Source organism: Tachypleus tridentatus, chromosome 4, assembly GCF_004210375.1.
Source record: "Tachypleus tridentatus isolate NWPU-2018 chromosome 4, ASM421037v1, whole genome shotgun sequence".
In the NCBI taxonomy this organism is placed as follows: Eukaryota; Metazoa; Arthropoda; class Merostomata; order Xiphosura; family Limulidae; genus Tachypleus; species Tachypleus tridentatus.
In genome coordinates, this window is record NC_134828.1 from 29,472,558 (window position 1) to 29,499,454 (window position 26,897).

The 26,897-nt window shown below is 34.0% G+C and overlaps 1 protein-coding gene across 3 annotated transcripts in view; it reads left to right on the plus strand.

Annotated features, from left to right (window-relative positions):
* Nucleotides 1-5,310: 5,310 nt before the first annotated feature.
* Nucleotides 5,311-26,897, plus strand: part of LOC143248772 (aldehyde dehydrogenase, dimeric NADP-preferring-like) — a 37,101-nt gene continuing 15,514 nt past the window's right edge. The window contains exons 1-7 of one of the 3 annotated variants that reach the window (XM_076497461.1): nt 5,311-5,416; nt 13,757-13,820; nt 14,301-14,444; nt 15,161-15,256; nt 17,535-17,756; nt 20,789-20,952; nt 26,410-26,640. In XM_076497461.1, coding sequence (XP_076353576.1) covers nt 13,800-13,820; nt 14,301-14,444; nt 15,161-15,256; nt 17,535-17,756; nt 20,789-20,952; nt 26,410-26,640 — 878 coding nt within the window. In that variant the 5' untranslated portion in view covers nt 5,311-5,416; nt 13,757-13,799. The remainder of the gene's footprint in view (nt 5,417-13,756; nt 13,821-14,300; nt 14,445-15,160; nt 15,257-17,534; nt 17,757-20,788; nt 20,953-26,409; nt 26,641-26,897) is intronic. The other 2 variants (XM_076497463.1, XM_076497462.1) reach the window with 2 other exon arrangements.

Sequence of the window (26,897 nt, forward strand, 5' to 3'; positions counted from 1 at the left end):
TTAATGTTTTCCTTCATCTTTATACAAGCATTTAAAGAATGACCTATTTGTGTTTCTTTGAGATTGGTAAATAAAATGTTCTAAAAATAACTTCTTGGAAAAGTCAAGACATTTAAGGATTTATTTATTTACAGGTTATTTTCTCAACATAAAACTCAGTTACTGCATAAAACTGTGGTTAAAGTGTCCAATGACTGGTTAATCTTTTTCAATTTTGGTCCTACAATGTAATATTTTTAAATGTTTTTGTTTATTATTTAAATATGCAATTGTGTGGTGATTTTATGATGCCATAAAGTAAAACCAATCCTAAATGAACTCACATCTAAAAGATTAACCACTTCAGTTATGTTCATGATTTACTCTTAAAATTATAAATTTATTTAAGTTATATGATTTTTTGTAAGAGAGATGAATTGAAAAATGCCATTAGAAAATGCACTGAGGCTTAGTTTACGCAAAGTCGCATAGATGGCACTATTTCTTGATGACGAGAAATCCACTTGAAATAAAAATGAATCTCAGAACGTTTGTTTGTTTGTTTTTGAATTTTGCACAAAGCTACTCGAAGGCTATCTGTGCTAGTCGTCCCTTATTCAGCAGTGTAAGACTAGAGGGAAGGAAACTTGTTAGCACCATCCACCGCCAACTCTTGGGCTTCTCTTTTACCAACAAATAGTGGGATTGACCGTCACATTATAACGCTCCCACGGCCGAAAGGGCGAGCATGTTTGGTACGACCGGGATTCGAACTCGCAACCCTCAGATTACGAGTCGACCGTCCTTAACCCACATGGTCATGCCGGGCCCATCTCAGAACGGCTGGTATGAGTATCAACACTTTTATTGATAATGAGAGAACAACGTTTTGACGTTCCTAGGTCATCTCCAGATTAATTAATAATTAATGGCAATAAAAGTGTTAATACCCATACTAGTCGTTCTGAGATACAGACGGCAGCAAGCTTGACATTTTAGTTTCTCTGATCTTTCCACTTTCGAAGAGTTCTGCAATTCTAACTATTATCATCACTGGGATGAATAACTTATTCTCATTTTGCCCCTGTAGAAGAAAGATCCACCATTCGAAATATTTTATCATAATTTTGTATGCGTTTATTATTAAAAACATGCATATATCTTAAAGCCAGCCATTAGCATCTATATAATTATATCAAGATTTCTCTTAAATTCATGTAAATTTACTGCCTCCACAACATCCAAAAGTAACTAATTAAAATGAATCTCAACTTTCTGTTAGAAAAATAAAACTATCTCAGCCGAAGATGACTCGTACCTTGTCAAAATTTACTTTTCTATCCACTAGTCCTACTTTTCTCGGTGTTAAGTTTAAAAAATGATCCATCAACACTTTCAGTAGCCTTTATAATCTTAAACACCTTAATCCTTGTTTTTTTTCAAGAGAAGAGAGTTTGAGAGATTTCAACTTTTCTTTCCAGGCAGCATTCAAAAACTCTCCTCCAAACCTTTTCTAACAATTCAAGCCTTTCTTAAGGAGAAAAGCCCAAGATTGAACACAATATTCAAAGTTTGAATTAACCAGTGACATATACAATTAAATTATATATACTTTTGACTTAATAACAAAGCAAAACACGAAAGTAATAATAGAAAGCATTATTAAACGTTTCGGAATCCTCAGAATTCCATCATCAGTAATATAGAGGCACAAAACAGTTGTTTGTTTGTTTGGGAATTTCGCACAAAGCTACTCGAGGGCTATCTGTGCTAGCCGTCCCTAATTTAGCAGTGTAAGACTAGAGGGAAGGCAGTTAGTCATCACCACCCACCGCCAACTCTTGGACTACTCTTTTACCAACGAATAGTGGGATTGACCGTCACATTATACACGCCCACGGCTGAAAGGGCGAGCATGTTTGGTGCGATGGGGATTGGAACCCGCGACCCTCGGATTACGAGTCGCACGACTTACGCGCTAGGCCATGCCGGGCCATTTTGTTATGCATAAAGGTACACAAAGAGCTCTCTGTGCTTGCTCACCAATGGCACCCAAACCCGGTTTCTCACAGAATAAGTCTGCAGATATACTACTGTGTCATTTGGGGCATACTAAACAAATAGCATTTGTAATTACAACAGAATTATGTACGTAAGAATTAAATAATTTAAATATAAATACAATGCAAGAAAATTAAGATAAATTTAAATATAATGAAGACTGTGTATTATTTGGGGGTGGAAGGAGAGTTGTATGTACAATGTTTCTTTTACAACAAGTTCAGTATCGTATTTGATTGTTAAGCTACTTTTACATTTAGAGATAATAATAGTATGCCCTCTTTCTGTATTGTGCTGCTATATAGCGGCGTTGGTGGAGTTTATAACCATTCTTCAAGTTTTTATAGATATGCCCATGTATTCACATACTTGTACTTTAATATTACGTTTGGTTTTACAAATATAGGGGGCCTTACAGTCTCCACTCGTATATAAGTAGACGAGACGTAAGCAAAAGGTAATCGGCAAATGACTTTTATAGTGTTATATATTTGTTGATCTAAAGTTGGGTTTTAAACCAAATTTCAGCTCTAGTTGGGAGTAGGAAGTGTTACATATTTTTTAAATTGGTTTAGGGTAAGAGAGCTCTGTCTCTCGAGATATAGTACGCAGTTGTATAAAAAAAAGTTTGGGCCCAGTAGGTATCTTAGGTGGTTTGACAAACAAGTTAGTTTGGAAAAGAAAGTTATTTCTTCAAGAAATGCGTAAGGTAGTCATTTCAAAAGAGAATGTTTGTATGGAAGTAATTTATTTGTGAAAGGCTTGATAAGATGAGTTGAGTTTGTGGACTCTATTTAGTAGACAGAGAAAAAGACTGAGTTCAAAAGAGGATTGTGTAAAACTGGATGAAAAGGTAAATAAATGTGTTTATACGATAGACAGAAGTGGAATAGCCCTTTGTATCGTGATTAATAAGAACGTCCCGAAAGGAAATAGAATTATTTCATGAGGGAACTGTGAAGAGAGAGATAAATAAAAATAATCAAGAAAGTGTTCGATGTGAGCAGTATGGCAGAAGATAGTATGAAAAACGCACCTTCTATAAAAACAAATTTGATGATTAAAGGACAGTTGCCAGTCTGGTTCTACTCGTGGCGACAGAGTAAAATGTTAGCAAACACAGGACCCAGTGAAAAACCCATAGACACGCCATCTATGAGATGAGAGAAGACAGTCGTTAGTAGAGAATTCAAGCACAGATTTGCAATAACGTTTAAATTGTTCATAGACAAGAATGTGTTTTACGAAGAAATTAGACAGTGTAATATTAATGGTTTTTCCGGGAGAATTTTAGTAAAGCGAGAAGTAATATCGAAGCTAGCCATTGTATGATGTTTAAGGGGAAGTTGACTGATTTCTTGAAAACTGGAAGGAGTCGGGTGCTGTACATTCGTTCCTAATAAAATATTTTAAGAAGGAATTCTCTAGACTACTGATGATTCCGGAACGTTTCATACATTTTTTTTCTTGATGATTTGGTAAAAATAATACTAAGTCCAGGCTATTTAAATATGATAAATTAAGCAATGTCTTCAGTAAACGTTTGTTATAGCCGTATTCTGTGTAAAGCCAAATTCATATATAAATGACCCCTAGCACAATGGTATATCTGCAGAATTACAATGCTAGGAACCAGATTTCGATACCGGTGGTGGGCAGAGCACAAATAGCCTGGACCAACTATTCTGTTAGAAAAATAAAACTATCTCAGCCGAAGATGACTCGTACCTTGTCAAAATTTACTTTTCTATCCTCTAGTCCTACTTTTCTCGGTGTTAGGTTTAAAAAATGATCCATCAACACTATCAGTACCCTTTATAATCTTAAACACCTTAATCCTTTTTTTTTTTTCAAGAGAAGGCAGTTTGAGAGATTTCAACTTTTCCTTCCAGGCAGCATTTAAGAAACTCTCCTCCAAACCTTTTCTAGCAATTCAAGCCTTTCTTAAGGAGAAAAGCCCAAGATTGAACACAATATTCAAAGTGTGAATTAACATTTTAATTTACTATGTTACTAAGGCTAATAATACAAAAAAAATTGTGTATCTTTGCACTTGATTATATGCAAACAAATATAAGTAAATGTTTCAACATAAACTCTGGCCCTAATGTAAGCCTAACTTAAAATATAAAATTTCGAAAGAAATGTCGATGGTGCTGTTGTAAGCTATATTTTCAATGTTTCGGTTTGAAGTTAGCAAAGTAACAACGATATTAAAGTACTACTAACTCGCATAAAATTTTCAACAGAAGTTCTTCGCAAAGTAATAGATAACACACTACTTAACTCGTGTAACTAATTCTTACACTAACATTGAGCTCTTATTCCTACATAATTCACAAATTAAATACCCAAATTCTACAGAGGTCTCAACTTTCAAAAATCTTTTGGATATTGTGCTATGTGCTCTCAAATAAATAAATAAATATCTAAATCAAGATATAAACAAATTAGCTTATATTGAAGATACAACACACCTTTAACTTAAAGAAATAAGCTACACATTAGGTGAACTACCCTTGGCATTATTTTTACTTAATAATCCAATATAACTAGTTTAACGATAGAACGCAGTTCAACAATATAAACTCTATTGGCAAATCTCTTTCTCAGGATGGCCTGGCATGGCCGAGCGCGTAAGGCGTGCGACTCGTAATCCGAGGGTCGCGGGTTCGCGCCCGCGTCGCGCTAAACATGCTCGCCCTCCCAGCCGTGGGCGTGTATAATGTGACGGTCAATCCCACTATTCGTTGGTAAAAGAGTAGCCCAAGAGATGGCGGTGGGTGGTGATGACTAGTTGCCTTCCCTCTAGTCTTACACTGCTAAATTAGGGACGGCTAGCACAGATAGCCCTCGAGTAGCTTTGTGCGAAATTCCAAAACAAACAAACTTTCTCAGGACTTTCACTGGGTTAGCAATATGTTTGTTGTTGTTTTTACTTTTTTATTTTACAGTAAAGCCACATTTAAGTATCTACAGTATCAATCGCGTGAACCGAACCTCTAATTTATGTGTTGTAAATCCATAAACCTCCTGCTGTCCTGCCAGTGGACTGGGTTAGTAAAATGTTAAACATTCAGGACAGTAAAATCCAGGGTTTGATTCTCTAGAATGAACAGAATGTAGATAATCCATTGTGTAGCTTTACAATAAATAAACAAAAACGATCTAATCCTTAGGCAATCGCTCACTATAAAATTACCGTTAGCTTTCGGCGTTTAAGCCGAAACTTTCTAAATATTTATTTGGTAAGTTTTCTGATATTGTCACAAGATGTCATCGTGTCTTGTAGGGACGTAACTGTTTAAGTATTGGTGATTAATACCATTTTACTGGTATAACGGTAGATTTTAGAGACGGGATAAGTGGAGGGAGGGTAAGATACGCCTGTCATTCCGTAATGTATATTACTGTAGAATATTAATTAAGTAATTTAAGAAATTCTTCTCAACTGTGTAAGTTGTTCGTCACGGTTGTCAAATAGAAATACTTTGACGATTACATGTGTTGTTTGATAAATATCTGTTTGTTACCACACTCAATATTATTGTTTTAATGTTAATATTTTAATAGTAGTAATGTTTTTGTTTTGGTGCAGACTTCCATTTGGTGTACCTACTGAAGTAATTGGTGGTCATGGAAGAAGTTGACTGTTACTTTAGGGCCTTTGAATCCAAGAGTAGCATGGTATTTCATGCTAGTTACGTAAATAATAAAATATATATAGGAAAATAAACAAAAAAAAGTACATATTGCATTCCAAAACTTGTGCGTGCTGTTCTTCCACTGCGCTGATACTGATGTTAATGTATTGTTGTATTACTCTTCGTTGTGTAGGATCAGTTTATCTAGCTTGAACAATAATAAATGCTTATGTTCTGTAGATCGAACTTTGGAAATTACTTATAATATAGGGAACTGATGTTGCTGACTTCAGGATGGTAGACATTTCCTAACGTTGTAAAGGCTAATGTAACCTAAGGGGTGCTAGTGTGAAAACATATGCAAACAGCTTCAAATCTTTTCACTAAAGACCTTTGGAGAGTAGAGCTTACTATGCTACTGACCATACTGTAAATTAAAGTCTGCTATTTATAGCTAGTAAAGGCATATGAGACTGGATAGGAAAAAAGATCAAGGACAGATTTCCACCCACTTGTACTTTATATCAGTAGTCCTATAAATAATACTTAACTCAACTTTTAACTAGCAATTTGGAAATTGGTTTGGTACTGAAAGAGGAGACAGTTTTCAGATGTTGAAAAGGATCTGTTATTAGGGTCCATATTTAAAAAATTGATTACAGCTTGGATTAACAGTGGAATAAGTAAATGCAGTGGCTATCAACCTTTTAGAAATGCACGGAACTCTTCCCTGAACATCCAGTAACCTTCTTAGGTATGTTCATAGTATTTCAGCAAGGCTATTATTAACTTGTCAAATCCCTGAAATCTTCTGATGTCATGCCAGCATACATTTATAGGGCTTTACCTGTGAGGAAGGGGGCTAACAGACAGCCCAGTTCTGACTTTGGATGAATCTTTCATACCTCTCTAGGAAAGCATCCATCTGTTCATCAAGTTTGGGCAGCTTGGGTTAGTTGGCCCTTCATCTCTCACTTGGATGAGCTGAGTTTGTGTTCGTGTCCTTTCTTTTCAATCTTTCTCTTGTTTTTATCTTATTTTCTTGGTTGACACTCATTTCTTGCTATGTGTTGTTATTGTTTAACAAACCCTCATATATCACAATTCTTGAGTTCAAGCTGCTTACCCCTATCTCACCACTTATTGAAGTCAGCTTACATGGTTATATAGTGTGGTTGTGGCCTCTGTAATATTTTTCCAACCACTACATGTGGATCATGGCTGGCTTGCTACTGTCAGGTTTTAGGTATGGACCAGATTCTTTACAGTAGATGTCTGTGACTTGTTGGTGATAAATTAACAATAAATAAAGAGTCTACTTGTTTTAAAATAATATATTAAAACAAGTCAAATATATAAACAAATGTTGATTACACTGTTGGTTAGCACAATTGTGTACAGAGCTTTACATAATTCTTTTTTGTCAAAGTCCACATGGGCTGGTTCAGTTACTTTAGAACCCAATATGACAATATGTATTATTCTTCCTACTCTGTTATTACAGTAAACTCTGTGATAACTTTAAAATCACCACTATATGCTTTGTATGGTTGAATGAACCATCACACAATTAAGACTTATCTTACTAAATTTTGGATGTGCATTTATACACCAACAGAGGTTTAGCATGTTTCACATATGTCTAGACATTGTGATAGAATAATACTTAATTTAAACAATGAGAAAAACTTGTGAGATTCTAGTAACATAGTGTAGTAATATAACAATTACTGGTTCATAACTAGTGAACTATGCAATGTATGATTCATAAGTAGTGTAAACAAACTTGTAAACTATCACTTCTACAAGTAACAAACTTTAACGTTTGAATTAAATTTAAACAGTTTATCTATGACATACATCTTTTACAAGTTGAATACTTTACTTAAACTGTGATAATTCCTTATGTATAAGCATTTCATAATAATTCAATTTAAACAGGTGTTTTCTAGTAGTCCTCTTTCTACATGAAAACAGAAAAAATGTTTTCAAATGGTTTTACACAAGGTGACAACACTGTTATTGTGTTGATAAATTTAACCATTTTATTGGTAATAATAGTTGTTATGTGCAACCCCATCTCAGACATGCTGTTGCACTGTGTTCCACTGCTACTGTGGGAGTGCAGACGGATCTTTCTCCGACTCCATCAGAGTCGTTCTAAACTTATGTGAGGAGTCTTTTTGCCCTTTATGGTTAAGCAAGTTGACAAGTCAATGTCTACTCCTTTTTCTGTCCCTACCATCTCTTCCAATGACTTTCTTCAGTCCTGACTTCTGGCATCTGCTTGAGTCTACCTTCTTTGGCTCTGAAATGTGGAATGATTATTCATTCATAACCCCAGTCACTTGAATCTTTGTCTACTGACAGAGACTTATTCATTTAATACAAGGCATGATCCATGGAGGTTGACTGACCTGCTCTTAATAAAAACGTGTGGTAGTAAACCAAAGGGTTCTCCACCCATTTCTCCTCCACTTAAATAAAAATGTCCACTTTGGCACAGTAAAACTCTTGAGATTTCTATTCTGATTTGGATGGCATTAAGGTCTCGATTGATTCCTATCATCCTGTGTGCATTTTCTTACAGGAAATATTTCTGATACTGCTGGTTGATCAGCACATGCCAATTCTCTCTTTGCAGCTCAATACATTCTTGAAGGCTGTCACTGTTTGCTCTCTCTACCTGTCTCCAGGAGAGACTTATGATTAATCAGACCTTGATGCTCTCTTTGAACAGTTGACATCTCTCATTTTAATCCTGGGGGATTTTAATGGACACAATTCCTTCTGGGTTGGTGCTGATATTGATGGAAGTGGTCATTCCACAGAACATATGCTCTTGGATCACAACCTATCTCTCCTCAGTACTGGTTCTTATACTTATTTTCTAGCTGCTATTGATCTCTCCATCTGTTCCCCTTCACTTTTCTCTCACTCTTCTTTGAGGATAGATAGTGAATCATGGTGTAGTGATCATTTTCCTATTGTACTGAAGAAGATTTGTCATGGTTAATGCCACACAACCCATGTGACTTGGTGAAAGTTGTACTAAGCCAACTGGTCGTCTTTTACCATTCTCTCAGAATTTGATCCTGCTACCATCTGTCTGTCATCGATAAAGACTGCATGATAGCAGTGACTTACTGTATTGTCTTGGTAGCTACTTGTTCTATTTCATGGTGTCCCTACCTCTCCATGATGAAGTGCTGCATGGAGGCACAGAAGACTAAAAATGGCCTTGAGATACCTGTAAAAGGTATCCCACTTATTCAAACCACATTACTTTCCATTGGGCCTGTGCCAGTGCATAGTAGGTTAAATGTCAAAGCTAAAAGGAATCTTGTATTAAGTTCACAACTAACATATCTTTTCTCACCAGTTCCAAATTCCCATGGGACAAGATTTGAAACATCAGTGTGAAGAATACTTCTCATACCCTTTCCATCTTGCTCTTCAATGGCAAGGAAGTTGCTGATGCCCAGAGCATCACCTATGATTGTGCATCTAGCACTTCTGTTTTTTTTCCCACACCTTCTTGAGTATCAAATTTTAGGTAAGTGATCTCCTCTTTCCTTTTGGTCAGATAAGACTATAATCACTCCTTTTACACTAATGGAACTCAGGCTTGTTCTACATTGGTCTTGCAACATATCTATTGGACCTGTTGATGTTCACTGTGAGATGATGCCATCTCTCTCCTGCTATTCTTCTGGTGCATTTGACTGGATCTGACAGGAGAATGTTTCTTCCTGTTGATGGGCACTGGACTATTGTCTTCCCTTTCTCTAAGCCTGGGAAGGATCTCAAGATTCCTTCTAACTATTGTTCAGTTGCTTTGACTAGCTGTCTTTATAAGGTCTTTGAGAAGATTGTTAATGCCCATCTTGTTTGGTTCTTTGAATCAAGGACCCTTTTCTTACCTACCCAGTGTGGGTTGTGTTGGCAGCGCTACATGATTTATTATCTGATCCAAACTGAAACATCGATCAGAAAAGTCTTCCTCAAGAATGGATATCTTGTTTACATGTTCTTTGACCTTGAAAAGGCTTATGACACCATGTAGAGGTGAAGCATTTTGCAGGATCTCCATTCCTATGGGTTACCTGGCCACTTACCCATTTTATTGTAGAACCTTTTACTAGACAGGCAATTCTAAATCTATGTGGGTTTTCCACAGGAACATGGAGTCTCTCAGGGCTGTCTTGAGTGTCACATGTTTCTATATCAAGATTAATGTTGTCACTGCACATCTTCCTCATACTGTTGCAAATTGACTCTATGTCAACAACTTCCACATCTCATGTTGGATGTTGAACATGAGGTTTATTGAGTGGTTGCCCTCAATTGCTTGTTGAAGTGGATCATGGCAAATGGTTTTAACTTTTTTTTTCTTCTTCAAAACCATTTGCATGTACTTTGCCAAAAAGGGGGTATACACCCTGATCCTTAGCTCCATCTTGGTGATGTTTGCTTTTTTTTTTTCTGTGGTCCCTGAGGCAAAGTTCTTGGGGCTTATCTTTACAGTAGGCTGACTTTCATCATTACTCACGTCAAGCAGCTACTTCTCAAGTGTATGAGGGCATTGAACATCTTCTGTGTTCACTCTTCCACTGCTTGGGGAGGGAATTGTTGTTCCATGCTTATGATCTGTTGTACCCTCATTTACTCCAAACTGAACTATGGTTCTTCCAGGACCTTGACCTTGAAGTTGCTGCACTTCATTCACCATCTATAGCTTTAACTTTGCATAGAGGGCTTTCTTCACTTTACCAGTTTAGAGTTTGTGTAGTGAGTCCCACAAACTCCCTCTTAATCTTTATCATACAACTTTCTTTGTATTATGCTTTTAAACTTTAATCCTTACCACAGCATCCCATGTAGAGTTGTCTTCCTTCCTCATCAGGCTATGCTCTTTCAGAATAGAGTGTCTGCCATTCTTCCTTTTAACCTTCATATCTAGGCACAGCTGCCTGAGTTGGGTATGTCACTGGATGATGTTGTTATCGACACTGATTGGCCCATCCCACCATGGTTCATTACAGTCCTCACCTGTGACCTTTCTTTGAGTCATCTGAGACAGGTGAATGCTCCTGATTGGAAGCATCATAATCTTTTTGCTGAACATCTTTTGAACCATTCTTCCATTCTGGTTTATATAGATGGTTCAAAATCAGGTGACTTTGTGGGATTTGTCATGGTTGTCCTGGATCACACTGAAGCTATGCAATACACACGTTTTGCTATTTACACCATTTCTCTTAACTCTATACTGACCCTGGAATTGCTTAGCATTAGTTCTCACCATGTTCTCATTAATGTTCAACATGACTAGCATATTTTACTTTATCTTCTCATCATATTCAGTTTTTCTGAATACCTGGTGATATTAGTATTTGCAGGAACAAGCTTGCTGACATAGCAGCTAAGTCCATCTGTTCAGGTACCATCAAAGCAGTTATCATCTTGTATATGGAATATGGTCCTATATTGAAGGCTTGGCTTTTTGCCAGTTGGCAGTCGATTTGGAGTAACCAACACTGCAACAAGCTTTTCCAGATCAAACCTTCTATTGTTCTTTAGGCATCTTGTTTCCATAAGGATTGGAGAAAGGAAGTTCTCCTAACTAGGCTATGCATTGTTCATAATTTTTAACTCATTGTTTTCTTTTATCTGGGACTGATGCACCCATGTGTGGTCTTTATGGCACTCAAGTCACAAGTGCCCACATTTCACTGTTGTGCCATTTTAATGAGTGTGAGTGACAGCATCATTTTAGACATATATTTCCTGTGGGCTTACCTCTGATATTGGACAATGTCATTAGTAGTAGTGATGCTGTCCAAATTGCTCATGTTTTTAACTTTTTATGAGCTGTTGGCCTTTTTAATTATATTTAACTCTTCTATCTGAATTTTGAACACTGTTATAACTATGTTTTTACAATAATTTTACTTTTTCATTTTGTACTGCTTGTTTGGCCACAGCCTAGTTACTTTGTATCAGTAAATGCCAAACAACCAACCAATGTAAGTCCAGGTTACTAAATGACAGTGATTACAAAAGACTAAATTATTAAATGCTGATTTATTAAAAGAAATTATATAAAAATATGGAAGTTGTTTCTGATTTTGGTGACATATTGATGTCCAGCCCACAATAATTGTTTTGTTTGTTTCAATTATTTTACTAATACCTTATAGGAAAGTTTCATAGATTTCTAATGTTATTGAATGGTCGTGTACTGTTTACAGTGTCTGGTCTTTATTGCTTCAGTTTGCACAAAGGTTATGAAGTGAGAAGTTGAAATGGTGCTCTTTGTGTTTAGAATTTTGGGAGAAAGTATCATTGTTTGGCTACACAATAGTGTGCTTGAGAGTCTCAATTACTTGTATAAATATGTTTTCAGTATTTAAGATTTTCTACATTGCCTTCAGATGTAGTGTATACTGCTTTTGTATTTAGGGAGTTTTTATTATACACTACCCATGTATTTATAGAAATTTCATAGTTTGTAACAGTATACATTGCTTCTATACTTAACAGAAGTTTTCTTGTTTGTTTGCTACACTATACATTGCTTCTGTAATTATGGAAGCTTCCTCTTTTGTTATACTATATTCTGTTATTGTAATTATGAAAGTTTCATTGTTCATTACACTGTATGCTGCTATGGAAGTTTGTGTATTATGGTATACACTGGTAGTGTAGATGTTTACTTGCTTGTGACTATGTATTGTTTCTCTACTTTGGAAGTTTCATTGTTATACTATACACTGTCAGTGTACTTACGGACGTTTGTCTTGCTTGGTACAGTATACGCTGCTGGTGTATTTGGGAAGTTTCATTGTATGTTACACGCTACTCTTGTGACTACAACAAGTTACACCATAGTCAGTATGATATAATTATCTTGTCATCTGTTTCATAATTTTATGCATTTAACATTAGCTTGAGGCAAAACTATACAAAAGTTCGTTCTTCATATAATCTAATACTTCTAACTCTGTTTCTAGCAATATATGTTAAATGATTGTGTTTCTTAGAATAGAAGTGAGAAATGAGTATCAGATGTAAAAACCTGTAAGTCTTCCTAATCAAAATAATAGCTTTTAGGTAGCAGTAAAATATACACATTAACTGTTAGTAGATTTGGTAAAAAATATTTTGAGCTTAAAAAATTGTTGTTTGAAATGAGATTAATTGCTTGACTTCTTTTTTAGATACATTTTGATTATTAAACATTATTCATTTTTGTAGTGTTATATAAAATAAATAGATAAAAACAAAATAATATTTTCCTAAGAAGAAAATTAGTGTACTTGTAGAGATTTCTGAAAGAAAATATTACATCCAAACATGCAATGATTGAAATGTATGTTCAGGCTTTCTTTCTTTACATTTTCACAATGGAAGGTGCTGGGGATCTGTGCTTATTACCTGTTTAAAATCTTGTTTTCTTACCTTAATGGTAAGAGAATCTAGTAGTCTGAAGTGTAACTCCCCCAGAGATTGGAAAAATTACACACAAAAACTTGAGTCAGACAATATGTGATATTCATTTAGACAGGCTGGTAATACTATTAGTATTGTAAATTTCAGTGTGTGTTGTTTTAATTGACTGCTCAGTTTTCTATTGGTTGATTCAGTGTGTTTTTGGTTGCAATTTGGACACCTGAACTGATATTACAAGCAAGGTATTCAGTGGATGTTATGTCTTCTGAGCTAGACTTTGTGTTTAAAGATTCAATGTAACTGAACTTATGAATGTATTTCTTTGATAATTTTCTTCTTAATCATGTATGAACTTATGCTGAAGTAAGGTATGATTAAAATAACCAGTTTTCTTTGAAACGTATGACATAACAGATGAAGGATGCAGCTTCCTGTTAAGTGTAAAGAAAATAATAGAATTTGAACTTTGATCGTTTTATGTGAGGTGAACTGAAAACATTTAACCCATAAGAAACTTAAACACTCAGATACTTAATGTTATTCTCAATAACTTAAATGTTTCTTAATTATTTTTTCTTGGTTTAAAATATACTTTTTGTTTCAAATACTATTTCAAGAAGGTGAGAAGGTGTATTTGTGGAGATCTTCCCTAAACCAAATATGGCATCCAAATATTCAGAGGTATGTTTGTAGGTGTTTTTATTTTTAAAATTTAAACATCATGCAACATAGATGCTTGAATATTTAGTCTCAAAAACATTTATCTTGTTCTAAAATTTTTTTTCTTATGTTTTAACTTCCATAATTTATATTTTAAGTGATAAAACAAATCACATAGTGTTGATGGAAGATAAATAAGACTTCTTCTCATTTTAGGTACAGATTTTTGTTTAACCCTGGACTTCAAATTGTTTATGATTAAAGTTCAAGGTAAAACACAAACATATACATAAAGTAGGAGTCTGAGAGACAGATAACTAACAACCCATGTCCTATATCTTTAAGTGAAGCTCCCTCTGCAGGTTGTTTTATGTATTAAACACATTACAAATTATATAAAATTTATATTTTTATTTCATGTTCATTGCTACAATAATTGTTTTTTTTTTAAATAACCACAAAAATATAAATTATCACACCTTTCCTTCATTTTAATTCTAGGTTATTAATAAACTACGAACATCATTCAAGCAAGGTATCACAAAGTCTCTAGAATACAGAAAACAACAATTAAAAGCTTTGTATCAATTGTGTAAGGACAATGAAGAAGTTCTTGTAAGAGCAATGAAAGAAGATCTCAATAAGGTAAAACCAAACAAACGCATTGTGTAGTCGCATAATAAAGATTTTCTAAAAAAACAAAAACATTGGTTTACATTTTTTGTATTTTCTTTGTTTGAATTTGAATTATAGACCTTCTAAGTGCAAGGTGAGTGTTTTCTCAGCTAAGTTAAAGGGTTTACATATTAGCAACTGGCTAGTAAGGCAGTGTTTAACTATTCAAGCTACATCTGGTTTTGTGTTGCCATTTGGTAAAATAGTTTTTGTTTCAATTTTTTAAAATTTTGATATCTTTATCATTTAGTAGCTTTCTCTACATGTCTCCATGTTACATTGTTTCTTAGTTGTTAGTGACTTGTTATAAATGTAATAGAGTTATGTTTTTATCATTTGGAGAATTGTTTCCATTGAGATACTTGTAATTTTCTGGTTATATTATTAGTTACATTTTGAAATAAAAGTAACCAACATACTAATTCACTGTAATTAAGTTTTCATTATTTTTGTTGTGAGAGAGATTCAAGTTGTTTCAAATAGTTTAGATAAAGATATCAGATAAGAATTCTTTAGAAGGTAACGTGTGTTAAATGTTTTATTTTGATGTTTTTTTTTATATTTTACTAGATTGTAAAGCTGAATTATCAAGCATTTATTGATGTTTTTCATAACTTCAGCATTTACTGAAGTGGCTTGTTTTTTCTTACAGCATTGTTGTTTACACATTTTATTTTTTGTTTTAGCCCAAATTTGAGTCTGTAATTTGTGAAATTGAATTCATACGAAATGACATTCGAGGTATGCTAATAAACTTGGAGAAATGGGCAAGCCCAGAATATGTGAGTAAATAGATTTTGTAATATGGTGTCAGTTCCATCCAGGTGGTATGTAGCCTAACAATGCTAGTTTCTAATGAAATTAAAATGATCATTACTGTTCTCAAATATGTGTCTGAATAGAGAGAAATTTTACAGCATGAAAGCAACAGAGAATAATTAACTCTAAAGGGAATGAATAAAATTGAAAGTAATAAAACAAGTAGTCCTTGCATAACACTAAAGTATCAAAACAAGGCTAATGTGATTGGTGCATGTACACAGATCAGCCTTTTATCATACTTCTGTTGTATACACATTTCTCTAACTTAACAAATCATCCTATTGCTTATTCATTTTGAACTTTTATTTTTACGAGAAAAAGTACATATATTTATCCAATGTATAAAAAAGATGAACTTGTATTGGTTCCATGTATGATTTAGCTCATCTAAGATGTGCTTATATTGTTTCTATGTACAAATTAACTCATCTAAGATGCACTTATATTGTTTCTATGTATGAATTAATCCATCTAAGGAGATTTGCATATGTTTTTATGTACCAGTTATTTACCTAAAGAGATGGGACTTGTATTGGTTCTATGTATGAATTAATCCAGCAAAGGAGATGCTCTTGAATTTGTTCATTGTAAGAATTAAATCAGCTAAGATGTGTTTATTTGATTAAGGAAGTAAAATATGCTAATATAATAATAGGTAGGCAGACAAGAATTTATAAACATAAGGAAAATATTATTGATGGTGGAATATATAACATGTTTTAACAGAATATTGGTCTGTCTTTATGTATGATCAGTACCAAGCAAGGACACCAGGAGTAAATGTCAATAGGTAACAGGAAAGGTCAGATGTGGTCATATAAGAAGGTGTGCTTGAATTTGTTCCGTGTACAAATTAATCGAACTAGGTTTCACAAGAGTATTAAACTGAGTTAGAGAATGCCTGAAAATACAGATAAAATGCCACCAATCTGTCTGTAACTTGTTATAAAGAAAGGTTTTTTTATTTTAATGTAATTTACTTTGAAGAAGGATGCTCTTTCAGCTTCAACATTTATTATGGAAGTTTGTTTATTTTTCTTGAAAATAATGGTTAGCTTTGATATACTTGTACTGAAGAGAAAATTCAGTCTGGTCAGCTCAGTTACCATGCCTTCCTTTCTCTGATTATTATTTACATTTGAGACTTTGGTGACATTTCTCGGGAGGATGGCTGTTGTTTGTTTTGATAAAATGGCTAATGTTGTGTATGTAAAATTGAAACAGATCTGAAAATGTAACCAACTTCATTGTGATAGAAATTAATTCTTCTTCTCATGCTGCAGCTTTCTTCATTTGCAGATGTGTTCAAGTTTCAATTGGCATTGATTATGATTCCTTAGCTCTTCTAAATACTCTGTTGTGTATGTATTGAAGAAGACTGTTTGTAAAGCTGCACACTTTGACTTTACATTATTTGATATTATCATTGCATTAATACATCTGTTTAGCGGCTTTCAACCCTGTACAAGCATAGTTAGTTCAGTTCATTTTTATATGCCCCCTCTATCATGTCCATTCAGCATCTTTCAAATTCGTACAAGCTTTGTCTATACAGTTCATTTTGACACACCCCATAAATGCCTCGTCTATCATACCCTTTCAATAACTTTCAAATTTGTATGGTTCATTTTTTTACACTGACCATGTAACAATCATTAGAATCATTCTAACATTCCCAGGAAAAAACGTTAATTGAAATGCATTTCCAATGTATGTACACTGTATTCACTAATCCATTTCTAAACATAAAAATAGAGTAGTAGTTTTATTTAATATGCTAATACGAAGATAAACTTTGATTTTTTGTATAAAAACTTGTTTGTTTCATAATTAAGATGGCAACAAATGAAAATACATCATGATAAAATATTGAAATATTTATTAAGGCATGTATTAAGGGAAAAAAGAGGGCTTAAGTAAAAAGTGTGTATTCAAGTCTTTCAGCTTGAGGAAACTACTAACATACTAATACACTTTAGCTAAAACTAAAAAGTTGAGTTACACAAAACACGATTAAGTGTAAAAATTATAAATAAAATGCAAGTTTTTAAAATAGATAACTTGTTATTTGTATTTTGAAGAAATGAAAGTTTAAAGTTAAAACATTGTGCAAGTAATAAAAAAAATTTTGAAAGATTCTCCATAGTTCACAGTCATTTCATTTATACGTAATTGTGTGCACTATGTTGCAGGTAGCATTACATGAATTAAAAAGTTGAATATTTTGATTTTGTTTAGGTTTCGAAGCACATCATTCTAAAGTTTGACTCTACATTTATCCACCGAGAACCATTTGGATTGGTTTTAATCATAGGAGCATGGAATTATCCGCTACAATTAACTCTCAGCCCTCTGGTTGGAGCCATTGCTGCTGGAAATGTTGCAGTTGTAAAACCATCAGAAATATCACCAGCAACAGCAAGAGTTTTGGAAGATCTCTTACCTCTCTATCTTGATGAGGTAGACAGTTTTACTACTTTGTGTTAAAGGGGTGGGAAGCAGTGTTTATTGTAACATTTTATATCTTTCCACTAGTAAGCTGCTAATGTAATTTCACTTAGTTAAAAGTGGATTCTGTGAATGAATGTGAATTATGGATGGAACCTGGTTCAATATATTTCTGGAAATATTGTCATAAGTTGTGGTATGAAAGATGTAGCTTTACTGACACAACCTTAGTGTGGTGATTATAGTTATTTATGTAATCTTAAAAGTGGCTAATTCACACTGTAGTGATATTTGACAGTTATAATGATAGAACATTTTAAACTCCTTGAGGTGAATTTCTGTACATGGTGAGGGGACCTCCCAGGGAAGGTTCTCTTCTTTCAGTTTACCTCCTCTGGGATCTGAACATCCACCCATGAATTTGTTTTGTGTGGTGACCCATGGAGGGGAGGAGAGAATTCTAGTGGTTGAGGAGTCCAACCCTAACACAACACTTTGGCTTTGAATTCCTGTAGACAGGCAACCTTGGGGTTGACCCTCCCAGGTTCACTTGGCTGGTTCACTTGAGCGAGAGTCAACCAAGTACCAGTGTTGGACATCATAAACAGGTGTTATGTACATTGTCTGATACTATTGTTTGAGTATAATGCCCACAAGCCTTGGTGTTCCTGCAATGTCATTGTTTGGCATTACAGTAGGGATCCTTGTTGGGTGGGAATAGTTGTCACTGAAATGTTCTTATTTTATTATGGACACACCATTCATGAACAAAGAACAAAAAATAAAAAACATATTATTGGAAAGCAATGACATATGAACAACTCTGTCATACAGTCACTATCAATTTCAGACTTAACACCTCAATTTCTTGTTCTACATTTGTTGTCTGAGAAATCTTTAGGGCTGATGTCCCCCTTCTTTCATTCAAACAGCATTAGAGGGACTTGCTGGCTCCACCAAATCAGTAAGAAAGCTGTGCTCAGGAGACATCTTTGTGGATACATCTTCACCATAACACACCAGACTCTTCCTGAGTTCAAAGAGCATTAGGAATATGCCCATCAAAGATGCTCCCCATGCTACCCTGAATTCCTCAAGGATCATTATTGTTAAGAGGGGCTTGAAGAATATTTCAGAATCAGAGATCTTTGTTGGTTTTTTAGTCCAGGGATTTCTGCAGTGCACTGAATCTCTACTCGCAAAGACATCACCACATTCTCCTGCTACAATCAAGGCAGATTGTCTGAACTGTAAGGTACAACCATACATTCCCAACTGTCTCAGATATTTCCAGTGTCAGTAGTTTGGTCACTCAAAGACATCATGTTGGGGTTCTTTAACATGTGCTTGTTGTGGTGGCAAAGACCATGAAACCTACAAGTGTGAACTGGAACCACACTGCATTAATTGTAGTAGTTCACACTCCTCTTACTCTAGTTCTTATTCTAAGTGGGTGGAGGAGAAAGAGGTGCAACACTTGAAGACTATAAACAATATCTACTATCCAGAGACTCAGAAGTTATTGTCTCCCACTCCATCCTGGACACATGCTGATGCACTCCATTTTACTGCTACAGAGGGAGTGCAGTCAGATCTCTCCATGCCTCCAGCAGAGTTGTTTGCAAAACATCTGAAGTCTCTTTGCCTTCCATGATTAAAAGAGATAAGTCTATGTCTACTTCCATATCTGTCTCTGCCACTTCTTCCAGTAGCTGTCCTGGTCCATTTTATTTGGCTTTGGGCATTTCTTTGGGTTCATCTTCTTCTCTAGCGTCAAGATGCAAAACAATTATTTGTTCATGCCCTCGTTTGCTGGAATCTTTGTCCACGGATGGAGACCTGCCCACTCGATCCAGGAAAGGATCCATGGAGGCCAATATACCTCTGCCCAATAAAGGAGAAAAATGTGGTTTAAAACAGTAGGACTCCCCACCCTGTTCTCCTCCACATAACTAAAAATGACCACTTTAATACAGTGGAACTGTTAGGATTTTTCTTTGAATATAAATTACACTAAGAATTTGATTGATTCTTACCATCCTGTGTCTCTCTTTACAGGAAACATTTTTGAATCCTGCCAATGCAGTCTCCCTTTGGCAGTTTTCTTTGTACAGAAATGACAAGTTGCATGCTCTGGTGCAATGGTAATTGCTGTGCCTATTCCATGGATGGACTATGGCCCTGTTTTCAAGGCTCAGCTTTGTGTCAGTTGGCCATCAACTTAGAGTGAGCAATGTGATATCAAGCTTTACCAGATAAAAACCTGCTGTCGCTCTTTGGCTGTCTTGCTTCCATAAAGATCAGAAGGAGAAAGTTGTCCTCTCAAGGCTACACATTGGTCACAGTTTTTTAACTCATCATTTTCTTTTAACTGGGACTGATGCACTAATGTCTGGTTTGTGTAACACTGAAGTCACAACAACCCACATTTTATTTTTGTATTTTTGTGCCGTTGTTATGATCATTAGCAATGGTACTATTTTAGACACATTTCTACCATGTGCTTATTCCAGACGTTGGGCAATATCATTGGCTATGGTGACACTGATCACTTTACAAATGTTTTTAATTTTTTAAAGACCATTGACCTTTTTAATTCTATTTAAGTTTTTATCCAACATTGTTCTTGTTTTAATGGAACTTACTTTTACACTTTATAATACTTCCCTTTTTTGTTGTTGTTGTTGTTTGATGTAGACAGCCTAATTGTTTTGTACCATAAAATGCCAAAAAACATTTTGAATGCATCACCATTCAGTTACCATTTCACTTTAGGTAATCTGAACACAGATGCTACTTATAGTTAACTGCACCTACTGATCATGTTTCAGGTTGAAATCTGTGATGATTAATGCTTTATATTTCATTCAGTTGCTATGTATAGTTAACTTCACAAACTGATCATGTTTCATTCTAGTGAAATAGAAAACATTTAAAAACTGTATATGTTGGAGAGGCTTCTAATGTTGCATGTACAAATAAATATGTTACAATACTGTTAACAAAGTTTATTAGTTTAACACTGTATTGTTTTTTTAATATAGAACAGCTATGCTCTGATAAATGGTGGAATACCAGAAACTACTGAACTTTTGAAAGAACAGTTTGACTACATTTTTTACACTGGTTGTCCATCTGTGGGAAAGATTGTGAGGGATGCTGCCAATAAACACCTTACACCTGTAACTTTAGAACTGGGTGGAAAAAGGTACAAAGCTGATTTCTCTAAGTAAAAAAAATTTTTTTCAAACTTGCTAGACACTAATTTCATAAGATTAACTTTTGAATAATTTAAGTAATATATTTTGTAAAATATGACACATGTACATACATTCATTTTTTAATAAAGTATTCAGGTAAAAAATTAAAAAATTACTGGGAATAATTAATTTGAAATCTTATGTTGAAATATCAATTCATAACATTTTAATAACATCTCAACTAAAAGCATTAAAGTTAAAATGAAGTTATTTAAACCAATGTCAGTGGAGTAGAGTTGTTGGATTGGCCTTGTATTTGTGAAACTAAACATGGTAACATTTACTATAATTCTGATTTTACTTTTTTTTTTTTTTTTGACATTTGGCAAGACTTTAGTATCTGGTGCATAAAAAATCAGAATAAAGATTTCTTTAGTAAGGTATTTCCTCTAAAAAATTTCATTTAATGTTATGGTTTTATTGTACTTTAAAACCTCTCTCATGTGAAAAATCTCTTATTTTTTTACATTTTAGTTACTTGTATTTAAACAAAAATTGGTTTTGAGTTTTATGGTATTATAATTCTACTGTAGTGGAATTTTTTAGAGAAATAATTTGTGTAAATTTCAAATATGCATTTTTGAACACAAAAGATATATCATTCACTAGAAAGAATAGAATACCTGAAAAGTACTGTCATTTACCTGGTTTTCGAACTAAGCAACAAATAAGTTTTAAAACTTTCTTGCAAGCTGCCAAGTCTAATTGCCAAAACTAAACAAACAAGGGTAATTGTGGTACACTGAACTTTACTCTTTCTGTTGGTTACAAAACAAATGTCCATTAAATGCATATCACATGGGTTAGAAATCACCCTAAATTTATGACAAGATGGTAAGAACCTCTTTGATAGGCTTGGCAAATTTATTTGCTTCAATAAATCATTAGCAACAGATGTTCAAATTTGATATTCTGATTGGCTAGTATCCTTAGTTTGTGTTTCTAATTGGTTGCACACTGAAGCTAGTCACAGATTCACACCAGGGCCAAATCTATCACATGGAGTTGTCATTTTGATTCAATCATTTTCAGGGACCTTTAGCTTTATGGGGATTCTTCCAATTTGGATGCATTTGCCATGGATCATGATACATGGTTGCCACTCTTTTGATTGCTTGTACCACATCCACAGGCTCTGGCTGTTTATACCTTAAGCCAGGATTGGTCTCACTTTTATGTGTACCTTCCTATCTAATTACTTCATTGGGTGATTTCTCTGGTACACTTCACTTCTTATTGAATTCTCCTGATTGCAACTCCCTTGGCAAGCACAACATTGGTTTCTGAGGCTCCAAAGTCTATGCTTCTTACCACCTGTTCACATTCCACCATTTTTCTTTTCTTCAACAGACTCGATCCCCTGCTCTACATCCAAATCTTCCCATCCTGTATCTTCACACCTGGTTTTTGTCAGGTCTACGGCAAGAAGATCTGGCTTTAGACAAACTGTTGCCTTCTTCCTTTTAGCTACTTTAATTTGTTTATCTTTCATGGAAGTGTACCAGTGCAGATGGAATGTTTTCTGCTGTTAGTCAGCTGGCAGGGGATTTCCTTCTGACTGGTCTTCTGTGGCTCAGGTGGCAGAATTTCTTATCTAGTTCTTTGACTGTGGGTCTTTGGTTTTCTAGCTTTCTGAATTTTGGATAGTGCTGTCCCATACCTTTCATTTTTCTGATTCCCATAGGGTTTGCACTTCCCAAATTCTCTCTATGCTCATATGTTCCTTCTGGATTTGGAGGTCTCCTAGATGTTCTTCCCTTCCATATTGGGTTGTTACTGTGGTCTTCCATGTCTTGCCTTTACCTCTGTTTGACCATTTGTGGTTCTTGTTTCTTTTGTCCCATAAAACACATTTTCTTCTTCTCTTGGCCTGCAAATGTTGCTGGTCTTTGTTTGCTGTTGACATTTTATGTACCCTTTATTAATCTGCCTATCATTTCCTTTCTCCTGATATTTCCCTTCTCCCCAAGACCATGGTGTGGCTCTGGAGGGTTGTTCCTCCTATTTTTTGTCTCTTCCTTACCCACGTCTAAACCCCAACAAACTGTTGTGTCTAGTCAAGGACCTCAGGTGTGATATTTCACATACATCTACCCTCTAGAGTATGCACCACTGTGTTTTTATATTCATAGGGGGTTATCTTCATCTCTTCATGTTGCTTCTCAAGCTTTTTGCTTTCGGATCATTTTTGTCTTTTACTTTTATGTATTTTCATTTTTTACCTTGCACACAATGAATGAAACTCATCTTAAGACTTCAGAATAATGACTATCTTCAGCAACTTTAGTTCATTGGGTTCTTTCAGTCAGGAATAAATTTTTAAGGTGCATCCTTCCTTTGTTGTAGTTGTCACAGGTGTACCTTCTCTCTTGCCACATGTCTGTTATGTATCTTTCATACATTAGGGTGTGGTGCTTTGTTACAAGGTACTTTATCTCTTTTCCAACTGATTTTGCAAGTGATTCTTCCCTGCATCATTTGCATCATCCATCCACGTTAGTTTCTCATTCAGAAGATGTGTGTTGTTAGCAGAGGATGATTACTGTTTTAACATATTAATTCTTGTAATAAAGGCTTAGTCTATTTGAAAGAGTTTGTGATGCCAAATTGACTTTCATAGCAAGCTTCCAGCAAATATTGCAAGGTTTTTTTATGCAAGGAAACAAATTTTTTATTTCAGTATTTTTACTAAAAATATTCACCTCCATGAAGATGAATCAAAATGATTTGTTCATCATTCTTTTTAATCTTTGCTTTAACAGGTGTTTATTATTCTGTTTTTATCCTTTACCTTAACCACAAAATTATACACAAGAGTAATTGTACTACAATGTTTTTTGTATCTTGACAAAATTTTGGAGATTGTTAGTAAACATTACAAGACTTTCATTCACAAAATAACAGGTTTTGAAATTAAGTATTAAATTTTTTTTTATCAAAATTGTGTTCATGAATTTGTATCTTTCAGAATGTTGACTATTCAACATGCAAAGTAACTTTGATTTTAGAAATTAAAAATACTTTTTTTATCTGAAATCTGTCAAGTTTAATTTGCATAATTTCTATATTTTTCTCGATTATCAAATCAAATATAGTGTTGGTCAATTTGACTGATGTCGTAACCATCATAAAAATTAGGAAAATAAAAAGTTTTGTATGGTTAGTACTGATTACACAATTTCAAAGTTCTTATGGTCAGAGTTTACAATTCTCACATTGTCACACTTATTTTTATAGTTATTTTACTGTTATTAGAAGAAATAAAGTGAATAGTACTGTGTGTTTTTTTTGTTATGGATAGACAACGAAGTTCAAAAATAAATCTGAGAGTTTCTTATAATTTATTTATTTTTTTGCCTGTTTCTTACATTTATTCTACTGTTAGTGGATGAAGTAGAAACCTACAAAATATTCAATGATAAAAGAGCTTTTCTCTTGTAAATAATTTAAATTAACAGAATTGTATAGTTTTTAAATGGTTATAAACTTATGGTCAGAGAAAAGTAGATGTAGATAAAAGTCTTGTCAAATTATGAAGTGGTTGGTAGAGTCATTAGGGTGGATTCAGTAAATAGTATGAAAATAGAAAAGGTATGGGAAATTGATTTTATAATTTGTATGAAACAATAGATGTTGTATTATGGGTATCATAAAATGTAATTTGACTGAATCCAAAAGATGATGTACAAGTGTGATGTCTAAAAATTGAATTTTAGCTCCTTTTTTATAATATTTATTTTCAAATTAAGATGTATAATACTAAAATTTGAATTATCTACAATTTGATACTGAGTTTATTGGCATAATGTATAATACTAAAATTTGAATTATCTACAATTTGATACTGTGTTTATTGGCATAATGTATAATACTAAAATTTGAATTATCTACAATTTGATACTGAGTTTATTGGCATACGTTCATAAAAGAGTGGTTTAATAAAATTGTGATAAAGTGTATGAATGTAGTAAAATGCCCTCTAACCCCTCACCAGTCTTGATAGGGTTAACTGGTTTTAATCATTCTGTTTTTGTCCTTTACCCTAACTGGTATTCATGTTGTACTATTTTATAATTGCTGAGCCTATTCTTGGGTCTGTTGAGGTCTTTTTTCTTCAATTCTGCCTGGTCTTGGGACTTTGGCTGGCATTTTCAAAGCTGTGTAGAAGGGAGCATGTGTAGTCTTTAATTATTACTAAACCACTACAAGAGGATGTTTTTTGCACTGTAACCCTGTTTGCTTGTTGTAACACAACATGGAAACCTACCTGAGAGTGTAAGGGCTTCACGAGACCTATTATTACTGCCCAACTTACTTTTTAATGGTTGTCCAGGAAAAAGAGGTATCCAGCTGAGAAGATGATTTTTGTGAATGTTCTCATTTTGGTTCAGTATTCTTGAGATTTGTGTGAACCCAATCCATGATCTGTACTCTGGTTCTGGATTCCACTCAAACTCTGCTTAGATACTTGAGGTCATTACGTTTCATAGTTTGGGGAAACTGTTATTCCTTATTATCATCTTCAGTTCTCCTATCTATTTTGGTATTGTTTTTGGCTTTTAGTATTTTATTGGTAATTCTCCCCAATTTCAATTTAGCTCTTTAGAATTAAAATAAATTTCAAAAAGGAAGTTACATCTGAAATAATCACCATCCACTTTCCCCACCAGGAAAAATATATTACAAAGAAATATAGCTTTTATGTGTTTTCGTATGTATGCCATACATCACGTGGAAGGTTGTAAATAGAACTGAATATATGCTTGGCCTTGCATTAAGGGAATTCAGAATTTAAGTTACATGGGTATTGATAACATGAAAGCAACTCAGTGGGAAAATAATTTTAGTATTTCATATTAATTATTTGCAGTTTAGTTTAATTCTAAACATGTAAATATTAAAAAGACTTTAGATTGACTAAGCATGTCATAAATTTGTGTTTGGATCAAAATTAAGTGTTTGAATATACTTAGGTTTATAAACATAGTTAAATATCATATTAAATTTATATGTAAGGGTTGTATTTCCAAATCATTGAGTAATTCTTGTTGGTTTTTTTTTAAATATTGTTTACAAATCACTTGTAAATGTTGGAAGTGATCAATGGTTTGTATAATTATTTTATATACATTTATTAATACTCATGAATTTTTTGGTCACATGTAGTGCTTTTGATCTAAAGTTTTCATAGCATTCAAATTTTAGTTTGTAATGCATGTGTCTCTGTATAAATTCACTCCACATTATGCTAGATCTTAAAAATGATACCAGACTACCCATAATGCTTTGTGTTAGTAAAGTTTTCTTGCTTCCAAGAACGAAGTAAATAACATAGAAAATGATCATTTTTGCTTTACCATTTCTTCAGACTTGGAACTTGATGCTCTGTTTTGGAATATTTTCAGCCCTCTCTACCTAGACAAAGGAGTTAACATTGAAATATCTTGTAGAAGAATCTTGTGGGGAAAATTCATTAATTCTGGACAAACATGTGTTGCACCTGACTACGTACTTTGTTCTGAAGAGACCCAACAAGAATTTATACATATGGCTCACAAAATTCTTAAGGAATTTTTTGGGGAAAACCCTAAAAACTCAAATGATCTTGCCAGGATTGTCAACAAAAAACATTTTCAGTAAGATAATTAGAAGTTATTATTGTTAAACATAAAATTTTATCATATGCACGTGTAATTAGCACAGTGTGTAGATGTATTTTTAACTTTGTATTCTCCACTATCTAGCTTCTGGTCTTTCATTGTATATCAGTTACAATAAATTGTCCAATAAATTTAGTAGCTTTCCTCCCTGCACTTTTCTTTCACTTGTTCCTTTATCTTCCGTCAGTTTCAAGTAAACTAACAAGTTTTCAGATCTAGTTTCTATCAATTCC